This window comes from Planococcus citri, chromosome 3 (assembly GCF_950023065.1).
Source record: "Planococcus citri chromosome 3, ihPlaCitr1.1, whole genome shotgun sequence".
Classification (NCBI taxonomy): Eukaryota; Metazoa; Arthropoda; class Insecta; order Hemiptera; family Pseudococcidae; genus Planococcus; species Planococcus citri.
In genome coordinates, this window is record NC_088679.1 from 12569354 (window position 1) to 12586982 (window position 17629).

A 17629-nucleotide genomic window follows, 5' to 3' on the forward strand; every position below is an offset into this window, starting at 1 on the left:
GGTGCTGTGTTAAGCCCAACTCTATTCATTGTAGGAATTAATGACCTCACTGAAGCAATTCCCTCTCCAATCAAAAAAGCTTTATTTGCTGATGACCTCAACATTTCTCTATCTTGTAATGACATAGAACTTGGCGAATCTCTACTACAACAAACCACAGACCAGCTGCTATCATGGTCACAACATAATGGTTTAAAATTTTCTCATTCCAAATCAGCTGCCCTACATATTTGCAAACGAAATAATTGTACTCATGAACTAAACATACACTTCAACAATACTCAAATTCCAACCCTCAACACTATCAAATACTTAGGTATTAACTTTGACAATAATCTCTCCTGGTCGTCTCATATAGAAGAAATCCGATCTAAATGCTTCAAAAAAATGAACCTACTTAAGAAACTTTCACACACCTCTTATGGCTCTGATCGTCATACCTTACTCAAACTATACCGCACACTCATCAGACCAGTTTTAGATTATGGATGCTCTATCTATACCTATGCTCCTGAAAATCGCCTCAGCAGGCTAAACACTATCCAAAATACAGCTGTACGGATTTCCACTGGAGCATTTAGAACTACCCCCACAGTAAGTCTCCTCAATGATGCTTCTGAATGTCCACTTGACATACGTAGACAGTACATTTCTACATCAACATACTTGAACATAAAATCAAACCCAGATTTCAACTTGAAGTTGGAATATATGATTCCTATGCATTCACTATCTGTAAAATTCCAATCTTTTCTACAACAAGTAGAAGAAAATAACATCAAAATACACCATTTGCTAGTAAACCCTACCCCACCTTGGCAATCTTTTAACCCTATCATTGACCTATCTTTGACAGAATTTAATAAAAATCTCACCAACCCCATCATACTTAAAAGACATTTTCTTCTTCTTCTTGATAAGTATAAAGAATACAGTCACATATATACGGATGGCTCAAAAACCAAACAATTCACTGGATGTGCTATCATTCATGACGATATCTCTATTCCCATTGCTCTCCCCTCCCTTTGCACCATTCTCACTGCTGAATTATATGCAATTAAATCTGCAATAACATATTCCCTTGATTTTTCATTAAATAAAGTTACAGTTTTTACTGACTCACTATCAGCTCTTTTATCAATAAAAAACTATAGGTCAAAATATTCACATCCTATATCACTTGAAATTATTGAACTCCTGCAACTCTTCCAAAATAGCACACCCATACTATGCTGGATACCTTCACACTCCCAGATTCATGGTAATGAGTTGGCTGATAAAATAGCTAAGCAAGCACACCTGCACCTCCCCCTTGCCAACATTCCAATCCCTCTATCAGACCTAAAGCTCCATTCAAAAACTTTAATGCATGAAGTGTTTCAATTTTCATGGTCTCTAATCCCTAGCTCAAATAAACTAAAAAGAATAAAAAACACTACATCTTTGTGGAAAACTTCTGAACAACTTCAGCGTAGATCTGAAGTTCTTCTCACCAGACTCAGAACTGGTCACTCTCTTCTTACTCACCAATTCATATTCCTCAAACAGCCTCCCCCTTCGTGCCCAGAATGCAACATCCCTTTAAACATTGCTCATCTACTAATAGACTGTCCTTCCTACCAAAATGAACGCTCCAGACTTCTAAATTCCAACCAACTTCAAGTCCTCCTTTCTGATGACCCCACTCATATAGACAATGTCATTAAATTTCTTTACTCTACTAAATTAGATAAAAAAATTTAAAATTTAAAAACCCAGGTAGCCCATTTTTTTGTACTGATTGTAACTTTATTTCTAGATATGTATATACCCTAATCATAAGTTTGTCTTAATATAGGGCCCCTAGCCTAAGTTGCTGTAAATGGCTCTTAATAAATAAATAATTAAAAAAAAAGCATCCTAGAAAAAAATATGGCCATAAAAAAGATGGGCAATTTATGCTCTACAATTTTGATTTTGTTCATTTTTTTTTGAAGGACTTTTTTTTCAAAAATACAAATATATTTTTTTCAAGTGATTCTAAAAAAAAAATAATAATTTTTCATCACAAAAAATTTTTCAAGGTGAAATTTCCAACTGTTGCTCGAAATGTCTCAGAAACAACGTCGAATCGGACTTGAAAAGTAGGAAATTTTTTTTAATTACAATTGAATTTTATTTTGTCTTATGAATGCAGAAAAAAATCAAGATACTTTCTTACTCCTACTCAAAAAATTTCAAAAACAAACCATCTTGAAGAAAAAATGAATTTTAGGTATGTACTTGGAAATATGGAAAATAATAAAAAAAAATATGAAAAATTTCAGAAAGTCTGAAATTTTTCATATTTATAAGTAGCTACAATTCATTTTTTTAAGATGCTTTGTTTTTGAGATTTTTCGAGTAGAATTAAAAAAGCATTTGATTTTTTTCTGCATTCGTAAGAAAAAATCAATTCAATCTGAATAAAATTTCCCATCTTTCAAATCCGATTCGGCGTTATTTCTGAGACATTTTGAGCAACGGTTACAAATTTCAACTTGAAAAATATTTCGTGATGAAAAATTAATATTTCGATTTTTTCCCCTCAAAACTTTCAGGTTATTCCTGAAAATTGGGTTTCTTGTGATCAATCTGAAAAAATTCGAATTTTTCCACAAAGAAGACTTTTTTTCGAACGTTTGCTAAAAAATATTTTAGAAACAAATCATCAGCTGGAGGCAAAATAAACTGTATACCTAAGTATCTGAAAAAGGTGGAAAGTTTCATCTTCCAAAATGTGTTCATTTTTTCGTAGGACCCTCAGTTTTTTTCCAAAAATAATTTTTTTTTTAGATGAACCTGAAAAAACATAAGATCCCTATGAAAATTTTCTCAAATTGCAACTTACAACTTTTGCCTAAAATATCTCAGAAACAAAGACTCCTAGAGAAAAACGTGATTGAACTTGAATGATGGAAAATTTTATTTTCTACAATGTATGTATTTCTCTTAATTTTCTGATAAAATTCTTCGTTTCTTCAGAAAATTTGATTTTTTTCATGAAAAAGAGATGAACTTTTTTTCATAATTTATCTACTAATTATCATGTTCAACGGAACTTTCCAACTTTTGCTAAAAACATCTCAAAAACAGAGCATCTTGTAAAAAAAATTAATTTTGGATATTTTGTGCTTGTTTTTTTAAAAAAAATTTAAGACACTCAGTTTTCTCAAAAACAGGGGTTTCTTGTGATTAATCTTGAAAAACTCAAGTTTTTACTTACTTTTTACTTTTTTCCATTGACGTGCCTTTTTTCAAAGCCTTAAATAGGTATCTCAGAAAACAAAGCCATCTGAAGAAAAAATGAATACACCTTGAAAGATGAAAAATTTCATTTCCCACAATTTTGTTTTTCTGCATTTTTTTTTTTTTTTTTTGGTAGATTGCTTAAATTTTCGAAAAAAAATTGATTGCAACTTGATTTCTCTTCAATTTTTTTATGAGGCTCTTGGTTTTTTTTTTCAACAATAATTTTTTGTTGTGAAAATGTTGATAAAAAAAATTTTTCAAAATAAAAAATGTACTTGGATATTTTGAAGAAAAACAAAAGAGTCCTGTAAAAAACATGAAAAGAAGCCATTCTGAGCAGAAATTGGAAAACTCAGTTCAATTGATCAATTTATTTTTTTTCAAACTTTACATACAAATAGGTATGGGACCCCCTGTATAATATTTCAAAAAACGAAAAAACTCCTTACTTATACCATAAAATTGGGGGTGAAATATCACTTGAGCTGAAATTGGAAAACCCAATTCAATGGATCAATTTATTTTTTTCAAACTTCGCATATGGTTTGGGACACCCTGTATAATATTTCGGAAAACGCCTTATATCATGAGATATGGGGTAAAATATCACTTTATGTAGGCAGGTACTTGGAAATTCTTCATTTTGTCATAATATACGCCTGCTATAGACTTCTGCAGACCATGCACACATGACAGAGAAAAACACATATCATATGTATATACGAGTTGTTATTTAGCAAAACCGCGGTTTCCGTTTATGGGATAACCTCTTTTCACTTGGTTGCACAAATGATACGTTTTAAAGAACAAATAAAGGATGCTCGCCAGACTATTATTTAAATTGCTGTATTTCTATTTGCTGCCTTCGACTCCCTCCATGTGATCTATACGCAGGAAATTACCGATACTAATTTTCTTTTCGACCTATACCATCGAGCTGTGTTATTTTTTCTGCTCGCTTTTTATCGAAATTACGCCCGAGATGTGGATAAAGAAACGCCAGTGCCACGCCACCAGTCTTCGGTGGTTTTTTTTCTCCTCGATTCTCACCAATTCGTGTTGACTTTTTTTTTTTTTTTCGTTTACGATCAGATGAATTTTTTCAAAGTGTAAAAACAAAAGTTATTACTACGACGGTTTAAATGTTACGTGAGTACAAATTTTAATTTCTATCTCGATATTTTTTTCCTCCTTTTAGCAGTTTTCGAAACCGAAACGAGTCGAGAGAAAAAAAGGGTTTAAATAAAAAGTCTCTTTGCAGAAATTGAAACGGACATTAAATCAGATTTGTCGAAATAATAAATCGCCTATTCAAAAGCTTTTAAGATTCCAAATCAAGAGAGATTCCACGTTATGTTTTTTTTTTTTTTTTGCTTTTTCTCAACCATTAAGACATTATTTACGGTTTTCAAAACACATTTTTTGTTTTAACCCTTCCGCTTTTAAAGTTTTTAAAGTGTGAATCATTTAATCGCCCTGGAATCTGTAACGATGATGGGTTTAGGTTTTTTTTTCTCTCTTTTAAAAAACTTACTGTCTGGTGAAAAAGAATAAGGAAAAAGAAGGGTTGTATATCTTAAGGGCTAGTTTTACTAAATAACCAAAGGGTTGTGTCAATAACGATTGCTTATTTTTTGATGGCTTAAAATCACCAAAAAAATCTAAAATCAATTTCTTTATAAAAGGCGATTTTTTCACATTGTAGATTATACCTGTGATTAATTCTATAAAGATACTCGTATAACCTACTGAAGAGAAAAAAAATTAAAAGCACTTTAGAAAAAATAAAAGGAACGAACGAACGAAAGGGTTGCATAGCAAAGAGACCGAAACAAGTGGAAATAAATTACAAGGGTTGTTATTCTTTGTAACATCAGCAGTGGTGTAAATGAGAGGTAGCACGAAATCGTCGTCGTGGCGGGATTATCTAATTTTTTATATCATTTTTTGCTCGACTTTTTATGTTTGTCTGCTCGTATATACTTACTCGTATATTTGGGCGTGATAATAAATTAAACGCGATCCCCCTACCCTGCTCCTTTCCTACAAACAAAGTTATTAATGCGTTTTTTTGTAATATTTTTTTGTCAGCTTCTTTATACTATTTTAGTACCTTGGTTGAATTAAAAATTCAATACGCACGTAAAGGGATATGTCTCAAGTGGTTGCAATGAGTTTTTTTTTTCTTTCACCAGAGTTATACTTACATTCGTTTTTGTGTTCTTGGGGATTTTTTTTTATGTCGTATGTTATGTTTTCCGCAAGGACTGAGGAGTTTTTTTTTTTTAATGCGATGTAAGGGTCTTGGGAGGAGATTTTTAATTAATTTTTTATATACCTGCGATATTCCCTTATACGTTGTTGGTTGGATTGGATTAAAAGAAACACGCGTGTGTACGATAAGGTATTATTATAGAATCGTTTTTAACCCTTAGGTGTCGGATGATTTATCGATTAAGTGACATTTTTACGGTGGTTAATACTATTTGTATACAGCTAATCGACGATTGGGTATATTTTCTTGGAATTGAGTGGCTCTTTTACTCGAATTCGATAGGGTATTTTTATATTATAGAGGTACTTATAGTTAGAATGGATCTGTTGATAAAGTGAAAGAATATTATCTAACATGTCCCTACGTTGAGTTAATGTATATTAGAAGGGGATATTAGAATGAGAAAATTGACAGAAGGAAGGAAAAGAAATTATAGAAAAAGTTGATAAAATACGATGCTATGTCGTGCGTATTGACGATATTAATTTTATAATACCTATATTTAAGAATTTACGTTTACGATAATCTTCGTTAATTGCTGAGAATTTTCATTTCCTGGAATTCGTTTCTCTAAATGCAGAAAAGTTCATATAAAAAGTTACTTGTATGGTATTTATTGTTGGAAATTTCATATCAAGTTTCACTTATGGGATCGAATTTTGATAATTTATTCATATTCATTAGTTCGAATACCTGTACTTATTTACCATTCCTGTATTAAAAATTGTTGTGTTTTTTAGAAAGACAATTTCTAGATTGAATTTGATCGAATTGTGTGAAATTTAATCAAATTACATCAGGATTTTAAAGATTTAAAATCAGATCTGGTAATTTTTTTTCAATTTGAGCCTAACTGGAATTTTTTGAATAATCAATAAGTACTCATCTATAGTGCTAAAAGTTGAAGGGATCCTCTTGGTCTTCCATTTTACAAAGCTCAAATCTGAAAACGTTCTTTCTGTAGACGTTTAATTATGGGGATTACAACATTTTTGGCTAAATTTCTCACAGATATGTACATATTCAATAGCTTCGTAAAGGAGACTTTGAGAAGAAAAAATCACGCTGGAATGAAAAACATGGAGGAGTGCGGAATTCTGAAGTATCTACTTACACTTGAGATTATTGGTGTTATAATTGAATAATCCAGAGAAAATCGCGGAAAATAGTTGGTGTTAAATGTATAATACATAAAAATATCGTGGAAAATTGAAAAATGACGAAAAAAAAATTTATCGAGCTAAGTAATCAGTAAATTTTTATTTTCATTTTTTTTTTTTTTACAAAATTCGAAGGTGGAAAAATCCATTATATTAGATTCTTATGTTTTTAGCTTTGTTTTCGGATTAAGATTGAGATAATATCACACTCAAAAAATATTTACCTTTACCATCTCTCAGAATTCAGTCATGAGAAGGTTGGGGGGGGGTGGTATTGGATAGGCGACTAAACGAAGCACGCATTTAAAAAAATTACAAAAAATGAAATTTCAGTGTTACTTGAGGTTTTGTATTTTACAGCTTCATGTTCACCTCTCAAACTTTGCCAACCTATTAGACAGCCGATATTCTTGAAAAACATGCAAAAGAAGAGATCCAAATCTTTGTAAGCCTGGAATTGCAGTGATTTGTTGATCTGAACATTCTTCTTCGAGAATTTCGAAATTTTTTTGATTGATTTTGTAAATTTTCAATTTTAATGGGAAGATAAAGATTCTCGTTCTTCGTTATTCCTGTTGCAAATTTTTTCGAGATAACTTTCGAGGTATTACCTAATTTAAATTGAGAGTGTCACATTAATCATTTAAGACCGCATAGGTTTGAACCAAAATGAGCCATGGGTTTCCAAAGTAGGGTCATTCAAAAAAAAGGAATTATTCTTTGCAATTTATATGGTACATTTTTTGTGTTAATCCCCCCTCTCCTATGAGAAGATGCATTTCAAGTTTCTGCGCCTTCTCTGGCGCAACCAAAACTGGATTTGAGATCATTTTGGGAGGGGGGGACACAAAATGCAAATAATTACCTTTTTTTTAGAAATGACCTCGAGTTCTTCATTTGTTTTTATCTATAGGGGGGGGAGGGCATACTTCCAACTCGAAGCAACCCAGCTTCGTAAATTTGGTGTAATTCAGGGTGCAAAGTGGCCTTCAAAGGTTTCACATTGCAACTTGTTTTTTCAATTTTCATTTTTAATTTCGTTGAAGCAGCCAATCAGTGAACAGTTTTTCAATGAAGCTGTAGTCCTAGAGTAGGTGCCCTGCCTATCTATATGTAGATGGTGTTCTACGAGGTGTGCAAAGAAAGCCTACCTAAATTCACTGCGCTCAAACGGACTCTCACGAGTTGCAGTGGTCAGATTAATGGAATTATGTGTGATTTGATCTGAACAGTTTTTGTATTGGATTTTAATCAAATTGTGGAAAATGCAATCAAATTATAATGAAAATTTTCAGGTTTAAAAGGTATACCTTCATAGCCTAAATATTTTTTTTATAAATTACAAACAAAATTTGAAAAATGAAATTTACCAGTGAATTTGGTATCCATTTTTGTGCCGATTTTATTGGCTGAATCTCTACGAATGATTTCGCTTTCAGAAAGATTACCTGTTTTTCTAAATCTACCCTCAACTGAGATTTTTTTTTCAACTAGCTAACTCATACAGGGTGTTCCGGAAATCGGCTGCTAAAATTCAGCGGTAGATAGTACTCGAGGAGACGATTAAAAAATGTTATTATGACTGGTTGCCTATCTTGCGAATTGAAGGAGCCAAGTGCTTCGCAAAATTTAAAATTTATTAATTTTAAAAAAGAATCATCAAAAATAAGAAAATGTTTGAATCGTTTAAATGATGCCCATAACCCATAAAACTCGATTGGATGAACAAAAAATGTTGCAGTGACAAATTGTCTATATTCAAAATTGAAGGAGCAAACTTGATTCAATATTTCCAAATTTGTTGTGCCCTAGATTTTGAAAATTTTAAAATTGTGTTTGCTCCTTCAATATTGAAGATAGGCAATTTGTCATGCTTGATAATTTTTTTTGTTCGTCTACTCAAATACGAGTATGTAAACTATTAAAGAGTTGGTGAAGTCAAGTAATGATCCAAACATGTTTTCATTTTTCTCGAATTATTCAAAATTGGTAAATAGGTGAATTTTGGCCTACGAAAAGTGTAACTTCTTCAATAATTCACAGATAGGGTATGAAAACGTTTGCATAGGCAATTGAAACGCCTTCAATAACTCATAGCGCTCAAATAGACGAACAAAAAATCTTATTATGACAAATTGCCCATCTTCAAAATTGAAGGAGCAAACACAGTTTGAAAATTCGAAATCGTCTAATTTTAAAGCATCCCTAATTTGGACATTTTGAATCAAGTTTGTTCCCAAATTCGAAGGTAGGCAATTTTTCATAATAACATTTCATTGTTCATTGACTCAAGTACGAGGAATATGGGTTATGGGCACAAATTTAAATGATTCTAATATTTTCTTATTCTTGTCGATTTTTTCAAAATTAACTAAATTTTGAGTTTTGTGAAGAACGTAGCTCCTCTTTCAATTCACAAGATAGGCAACTAGTCATAATAACGTGTTTTGTTCGCCTCTTCGAGTACTATATATAATTGGATTTTGGCCAACGATTTCCAGAACACACTTTATATTATTGTGCTGACATTTTCAGAGGGACATTATTGTGCTGACATTTTCAGAGGGACCCCCCCCCCCGGCCCTTCTGTCAACTTACGAAGCTCAAGCCTTGTAAATTTCTTTCGGTAGTTTTCGAATTATAAACTGTGATTTGCGATTGTGATTTTTGTCTTATATTTTTTCACATTCTTACGTACCTATTTCTATTTTCGATTTTTTTTTTTCGCAGCTTCGTTTTATTGTATGCCAAATCAAGGAATGAGAAATAATTAAAAAATCATGCCTACTTAATGATTTTCTTATTTAGCTAAATTTGTAAAACTAGCAGAAAATTTGAAAAAAAAACATGTCAACAAAAATCTATAAGCTGAGCAAAAACCATCTGGCAATCAGCAAAAAGCTCATGCTCTCTTTTTAACTTCTCCTGTGTATAAAAATTTGGTCGATTTTCAAAAATCATCGAGAAATTTAAATTTTTGTAAACAGAGCGGGGCCGATAGGTTGAAGTAATACCTACTTTGGAAAAGGGCATTTATAAATGTTGTCGCGACCGAATTCTGAAAACAAACGCGTGAATGTAATCTTCGAAATGCTCGATTTTATTCGAGTGCAATAGATTTGCTCAGATTTTGATTCTGGAGACTCTATAAAAAATTTTCCAAGTGGGTAAATTAATTTGAAAAGAAGTAGAGTTTGCCAAAAATCATATTTTTGGAACTATTGTTAAACTCATACTTTTTGTTCAAATTCAAAAAAAAAAAATATTTGCTACAAGACCCCCTTCCACTCCCTTCCTGGTTCTTCCTTCCACCCCTGAAATTGTTTTCAAAATTGGCCAAACAAACAGTAAAATCTGCGAATGTTTCCAAAATTGGAGAACAATTGTTTTTAAAAATTCCAACAGTCGAAGAGAAAAGTGGGAGAAAAGGGGTTTTGGGAATGAAGAGACAGGTGTAAGTTTCACTGTGGTTTGAAAAATACCATTCGTATGCTCGTTCTCGGAATTCGGTTGTGACACTTCGTGATATGTACTATTTTGCCAAGTGTTTTTTTATTCTGCCTTCTGGCAGATCATTTATTTTTGATTTTGTAATCGATTAAATCTATTTTTTTACGAGGTAGTGTTTTCAAGAAAGTGCTCAAAATGATATATTTTTGAGCATTTTGTCTAATTCCAAAATGAAATTTTGAAATTGTGAGTAAACCTCAATTTCAGAAAAAAATCCGCTCAACGAAGTCTTACTCCTTCTGATTTATAAGTAATGAAAATTTTAATATTCTTTGTGGGCCCATTTTGGGCCTCGATGTGACGGTTTCAAAACTCATTGCGAAGTATGTAACTTATGGATGATGAAGTTTTACTTCTCTTTTACCTCATTTTCATAGGTACTTTTGAAGTGTTTTGAAGAAGCAATCTTCTTCAGATGCCTTTCTTCCCAGCTCAAAATAAGCCAAACGATTGAGAAATTTTGTCATAAATAAATGGTGTCAATTACTTACTCACTCAAATTTAAACGAAAATTTGCTTTTGTAATGCGGGAACCATACCTAGTTTGATGAGGTAATTTCAACCCAATCGCTCATTTTTTATGAATATGAAATTATGAATTAAAAGAAAAAAATGTTTGTAATAAATCAATTTTATAAGATTTTTAATTTTTTTCCAATTGAGAAAAAAAAATTGAAAGTTGAAAACTTTGTACTTACCTCTTAAAAGGAATTATAAGGGGTGGAGAGTACTCATAAAAAAAGAGAATTATCACAATTTATTTTTGTATTCATTTCACATTTTGCATCCAATGAAAAGTGAGAGATCCGATAAAAATGTATAAAACTCAAATAGCACCACTCAAGCCTTGTGTGTGCGTCTTTCCAAAAATGGTTCTTATGAAGAATCAAGTTTTCAATAAAACCACATTATTTTTGGTTGGAAAAAACGATTTCATTTCAACAATCCACAAGTGTACTCTTTTTTGAGCTACAAATACCCAATTTTGTAGTTTACAGGATGTTTTCAGACTGAAACTTTGGTTTAATTCCATCTTGAATTTGTTCAAAATCCATTATGCTTTTATAATTCACCTCACTGTAATATTAGTATTGATGAAAAATGATGCAAACAATTTCCTTGTGAGTGAAAATCAAATCTTTGCGATCATTTAATTTCCATGAAGTATTACCCCCCCCCCTCCTCCTCACACTATCGTATTATCGTGTTCCTAAACGTTTAACAAGTGGATTTCATTAAATTGCTTGACTTGACTTGACAGATCAAAATCTGATAGTCTAGAAGTTTCTCATTGATCTGGACCATCAAGCTAGCTGAAAAATATTATACTACTTACATAAAAATCACTCGATTAATGATAAATACTCCAGCGAGCAGGAAATGGTCGTTTTTTTAATAAGTATACCTACTTTTTATAAAATTATGTCCAATGCATTTGTCTTTTTTTCTCTTCGTTTGCTCCACATTTTAAATTTGTGAAAAAATTGAACAAATATAGGAGAAACATAGATACATAGAGAGTGAGTCTTATACACTCACAAAATTGTACATCTGGACTCTCGACACTCTGTATCACACATTCACGAAGAAATTATACGTAGGTACGAGTCATATAGTAAGTCTCTAAGTACGAGACGCATGCATAATTCAACTGTTGCTCGCGAAAAGATATACTTACCTTCTGCTACATAGAATGATGAACGAGTACACCTTTACGCGGCGTATAAATAAAAAATAATCCGGACAACTGGGCAGGGGCTGAGGCCAGGGTGCAAAATCAACCCACGATTGCTCCGTGTTGCTGCTAATGTCGACATTAAGAAAGAAAGAAAAAAAAGCCACCGGACGACGTTTTCCGTTGAACTTTTTTTTTCACATTAGGTGTACTCCTCTCGGAGTGGTGGCTTCTTTGAATCGAATGTACTTTGTAATGTTTTTTACTCGATTGCGTAACCTTGAACTGGACGTCGGGTTTGTGTTACAGATTTTTATGCACAAATCTATGCAAATGCAGCTGCAACAACGTGGAGGAGGCGCAGCTAGCGTGGGTAGCAGTTCTTTCAGCAGTAGCGGCGGTTTAGAAATTAGTAAGCCACACCAGTGCCAACAATGCTTGAAATCTTTCAGTTCGAATCATCAGCTTGTTCAACATATCCGAGTGCATACCGGCGAAAAACCATATAAATGTTCCTATTGTGAGAGACGATTCAAGCAGCTTAGTCACGTTCAGCAGCATACTCGTCTTCATACAGGTAAGCTAGAGCGTCGCGATGGTGGCGTTTTATTAAATCGTAGGTAGGCTATTTTTAAAGTACATAAGTTATATTAGGCTAGGTTTGGTTAAACTGTATTGAAAGGTGATTGGTGAATGGCGACTTGTACGAATTGTACAGTAGTTGTTGGAATATGACTTCGAAATGCATTAGTAAGTGCATTTTTGATCGAAGGGGGTAAGATGAATGATGCATTGAAAAGTGCATTTTTTCATTATCAAATTAGACCATATTGAAAGATGATCAATTACTTACTTAATGAGCCTTACAATGTTCAAAAATCATTTCTGAATATGTACTTTATTGCCGTGAATTATTTGCTACTTACTTACTCGGTTACTAGATCATCTAGGTAACTATAGTTTCTTCATTATCAAGGTTCTGCTCGAGAGTAAGTAGGTTTTTAATCGTAATTTAATCGCACATGTGTGAGTCACTCGGACGACCTGTGATCATTCGATAACCATCACACCTTTCATCGTTAATCATTCTTTTATGAGCCAATAGGTTGAGTCTTGTTTGTGTTACTACGTAAATTTTCTCACTATCCTTCAATTTGTACGTTAGCTGCATGCATGTGCTTTTCTACGTACCTATACCATGTACGTATTGAATTGAATTAGAAGATAGTCAAACAAAATTGTGTCATTTTGAACATTTTTATGGCTATTCTTACTCATTATTATCGTGATTAGGTGATTAGAAAAAGGTCATTGTCACACTTTACTCTAAAGTTTCAGAGAATCAATTTTTGTAAAAAAATTTGTAAAATTGATAGAAATTGGGTCAAATTCCTGATGCAAAGATTTCGAGGATCTCGATTTTTAATTTGACCATTTTTCACCTAATCTGAAAATCGTAAATTGCAGGAGTGAGTTGATTTTAATTTTTTTTGCCTCAGAGTTTTACTTCAGTTCAGCCGAAGATTCCCCTGAATGACTTAAAAACACTCAGAAAAAATTATGAGTGAAGAATAATTTTTTCTGCAAGTTCGAAAAGTTTTTTTTTCTCAATCGAGGGTGAAAAGTAGCACTTTGTTCTCTGTGTTCAGCGGGGAAAAAAAAGAAAAATATGAAATGAGAGTTTTTCAGCCATAAAACTCTTCATCACCCTACAACATGGATACATTGAATTCGAGATAGACATTAATTTTTTTTCTTGTTTGATAATTAATAACAATTTTATTGATCTGAAATGAACATCTTGGCTTGCTTGCTCAGTTCTGCATTTTCAATATAGGTACACTGAGAAAAATTTGAATAGTATAAATAATCATAATATATAGTAAACGTGCTCCAGTTTGGGCATTATAGTCAAAATTACTATAACTATAGTAAATGAAATACTATACGTATGGTAATATTTACTATATTATAGTATTTTTTATTATAATTATAGTATTTCATTTACTATAGTTATAGTAATTTTGACTATAATTCCAATACTGGAGCACGTTTACTATAAATTTATTGTAATTTATACTATACATTTTTCTCAGTGTATAGGGTATAATACATTAACGATCTACGAACGTTCATTTGAGAAGGGAGCAAGAATAAAAAAGATAGTCTTATTGCACAAACACCTACAAATGATACCTAATATTTTCAAAATAAATTTTCATCGTTGAATTTGAAAAAAAAACATCATTTTTGCCTTCCTTCCTTTCTGTAAGTTTTTAAAAAAAATACACTCATAATTTAGGTGGAAACTTAGGCTATTTGTGCGGAAATTCGTTCATTTCTTACATCAATCCTATCATAGAAATATTAATTCTGAAAAAAAAGTTTGCAGCTGATATGCAGCTTTGATTTCATTTTTTGGGTGGGGGGAGGGTCACTTTTGATTAAAAGAGCTGGAGTAGACGTACTGGTGGTTTTTTTAGACGATTTCTTTATTGTTTTTTGCTCATGTTTTCTTCCACTTTCAAATATCTATAAAAATCTGGAAATCGATTCCAATTGTATTTTCACAAGGAAATATCCCAACTGACGGAAAAAATTTTTAATCAGACGCAGCTTGATTGAAAGATCATGCAAAAATATATCACTAGCAAAAATTTCAGAAGTGAAAGTGAATTTATCAGTTTTGAAAATCAAATTTGGTCTCAAAATAGGAAAAAATCAAAATTTCACCAAACTGACTTAGGAAACGGAAATTTGGTACATCTCATATTTCAGACTCGAAAAATCGATTAGAAAAGGTTTCAAATCATTTTGAGAAGTTCTGCAGCTTCCAGCAGAATTTTGAAAGTGAAATTTTCCACAAAATTTTACCAAGTACCTAAAGTCAGAATGATAAAATTCACTGTAGATGTATACCATAATTTTAATATGCTGAGTCTAGTGCATGAGGTTTCGCCAGAATGGCTTGAAATCACCTCCAGTTGCCTTAGAATGTTGACTTTGTTAAGCTTTTGTGGAAGTTTCAATTTTCAAAAATCTGCTGAAGGAGACAGAACTGCTCAAAACGATTTGAAACTATTTCCAATCGATTCAGTGAGTCTAAAATTAGGTGCAGCTGCATCAAATGTCTGCTTTCCAAGATGATTTGATGACATTTTGATTTTTTACCATTTTTGGTGCAAATTTGATTTTCAAAAATTCACCAAAAATCGAAAAATGAATTTGAACACCTGAAATTTTGGCTTGTGAGGTTGGTGCATTTTTGCATGATCTATCGATCTAACTTTGTCCGATTCAAAAAACGTTGTGCCAGTTTTGATACCTCCCTTAACTTATTTTGTTTTTCTTCTGTGCTTTTTTTGTTCACTCAAATGGGTAGAAAATAAGTTGAAACATTTTTTGGTAACTTACTGGTTTTGTTTTTTTTTAAGAAATGGAGAAATAGTAATTATGTAGAAATTATTATGAGTTATCTGCAGTGTATTTTTTTCTGATTTTTAAAAAATTTCAAAAATTGAATACCTAATTGTATTTTTTTATATTAAATTTTGACGTTTTAAGAACAGAATTTCTGCCACAAAAATCAATGAAGATTTGTTCCCTCACCTCCTCGAATATCGACTTCTTAAAATCAAATTTCATAATTTTGAGTTCATTTGAAGCCTTTAACGGGATTTCCATCGCTGCGAAAATTGATCGAGGTGACATAAAATCTAAACATGGTTGTGCTTTCAAGATTATAAATACTTAGACTTACTTACCTACCGTATGTTAGAAAGTCACTAATCATTCTTGAAGATGAATTGAGCATTTTAAAAGTTTATGATAATCAAATTTTGAGTCACATGTGATCAATTTTGACATAGTTGAAAAGAATTTTAAACAAATCAAGATCTCTGATAGGCTTAAAATGAGCTGGAATTTTGAATTCGAGTTTTCTGAAGTCAACGTCGAATTTTTTGATTGGGTCTGTTCAGGTTTGATGGGATGCAAATGCTGATTTGACCAAGTCTACCGAATTGGATCTGGTCAAACCAAATCGTATTCAGATAATGTCCAGCGCTGACCCTGTTCCGGTTTGATCGAACAATATTTGCTCAGATATGGTCATTTTCCTGATCTGACGAGACCCAATGTTTTCCTCATGGAAGGAATCAATTTCTACCTTGAAAGTAGTCCTCTTCAGAAAAAAATTATTTTCATTTTAAAAATAACAACGTCTAAATTGGCAACGATTTTCTAAAAATCAAAAACTTCGATAATTACTTACTATTTACGTTTCATCTTCATAAAACTTTAACTATTGGATTTAAAAATCTATTTCTTTATTTTTATTGAGATTTTTCTTCGAAATTTGATGGAACCTAGCAAAACGTTATGGCCAAATAACCCCAACAATTTCAAATTTTTAGATCAATGCCTATAACCTCTTCGGTGAATCCTCCGAAAGTTTAATAAATTGAAAATTTTTTCGAATATGTCGAAATTTTAAAGAAATATTATGTTTGGTTTATTTAGGTATTCTAAAATAAATTGAAACATTTTTCCTTGTTTCAAATTTTTCAAACTTCGAGCTCCCATTGACAGTGTTAAACATTGACCTATAAATTTGAAATTTTTATTTCGTCTTGTTAAAGCCATTTTTTCATAATTTTTTGCTGAACTCTTTAAAATTGAAAAAAAAATGAAAAATGACCTACCCTGTCAACCGAAGGTAATCAAACCAATTGACTTTTCAAATTAGAAACTAACAACTATCCTGCTCATTTAGATTGCATTTAATTGATCCAGTTTCAACTCCTGAATTTCCTAAAAATCAACTTCGGTTGAGATTGATACCAAAAGCATCTCGATCATTATCAATGAGACATTTCAGAAGCTCAATTGGTGCTGCCAAAAAGTAATGCTGGACACCGATCACTAATTAAACGATTTGGATTTTTTTCTCATTTTTTGTGTTTTTCATTTTTTTTTTTAACCAGAAAAATAAAAATAAAAAAAAATAAAAAAAACTCAAGATGAACATTAAACGTGCTACCTGACTTGAAAATTAAAATCAAAAATTGAAAAAATGTTGATCAAACCAATTTTTGGCTAAGGAGTAGATTTTGGAAAAAAATATTCACGATTTGAAAACTGATTAGAAAAATGAATTCTGCATCAAAAACTGAGCTAATTTCATCATTACAACTTGTTTCCTAGGATTAAAATTTGAGAAGTTTTTGACGCCTGAACATGTGAGATTTTCAATTTATTTGATTGGGAGTTTATCAATTTTGAGCAGTGATGACTTGTTGAATTTCAATCTTAGGCAAAAAGTTGTTCATAATAAAATTTATTTACTTTTCAACATAAATTATTCATTTTATTCGTCAAGTTTTAGGAATACCATATTTTTTTTCAAAATCCTTTTGTATTTTCTTCAATTTGCAATTTGAGCTAAAAATAACTCAATCATTTCAGTAGGTTAGCTTTTCGATCTACATACCACCTTTCATTCGTTTCCCTGGTGAGATTCAATGTGATTCATTTCCAACCAGTTGCATGTAATCATTTTTGAAAAGAATCCCTCATCCCGATATCATTTCTATACAGAAATTCTACACATATGAGTAAATATCTTAGCTTACTTCCTCAATTTTTTGGTTTTTTGGTATTTATTTCTTCGTTCGTTAACAAATTATGTAGTATCAAAATTTTTTTCAAGTCACTAGTCGTTAAAATAATAGCTAC

The 17629-nt window shown here is 31.8% G+C and overlaps 1 protein-coding gene across 5 annotated transcripts in view; it reads left to right on the forward strand.

Moving 5' to 3' along the window:
• LOC135838371 (putative uncharacterized protein DDB_G0289263) overlaps positions 1-17629 on the forward strand; it is a 360678-nt gene that overhangs the window by 267535 nt on the left and 75514 nt on the right. For all 5 annotated transcript variants that reach the window (XM_065353973.1, XM_065353971.1, XM_065353970.1 and 2 more), the window contains one exon: positions 12203-12470. In XM_065353973.1, coding sequence (XP_065210045.1) covers positions 12203-12470 — 268 coding nt within the window. The remainder of the gene's footprint in view (positions 1-12202; positions 12471-17629) is intronic.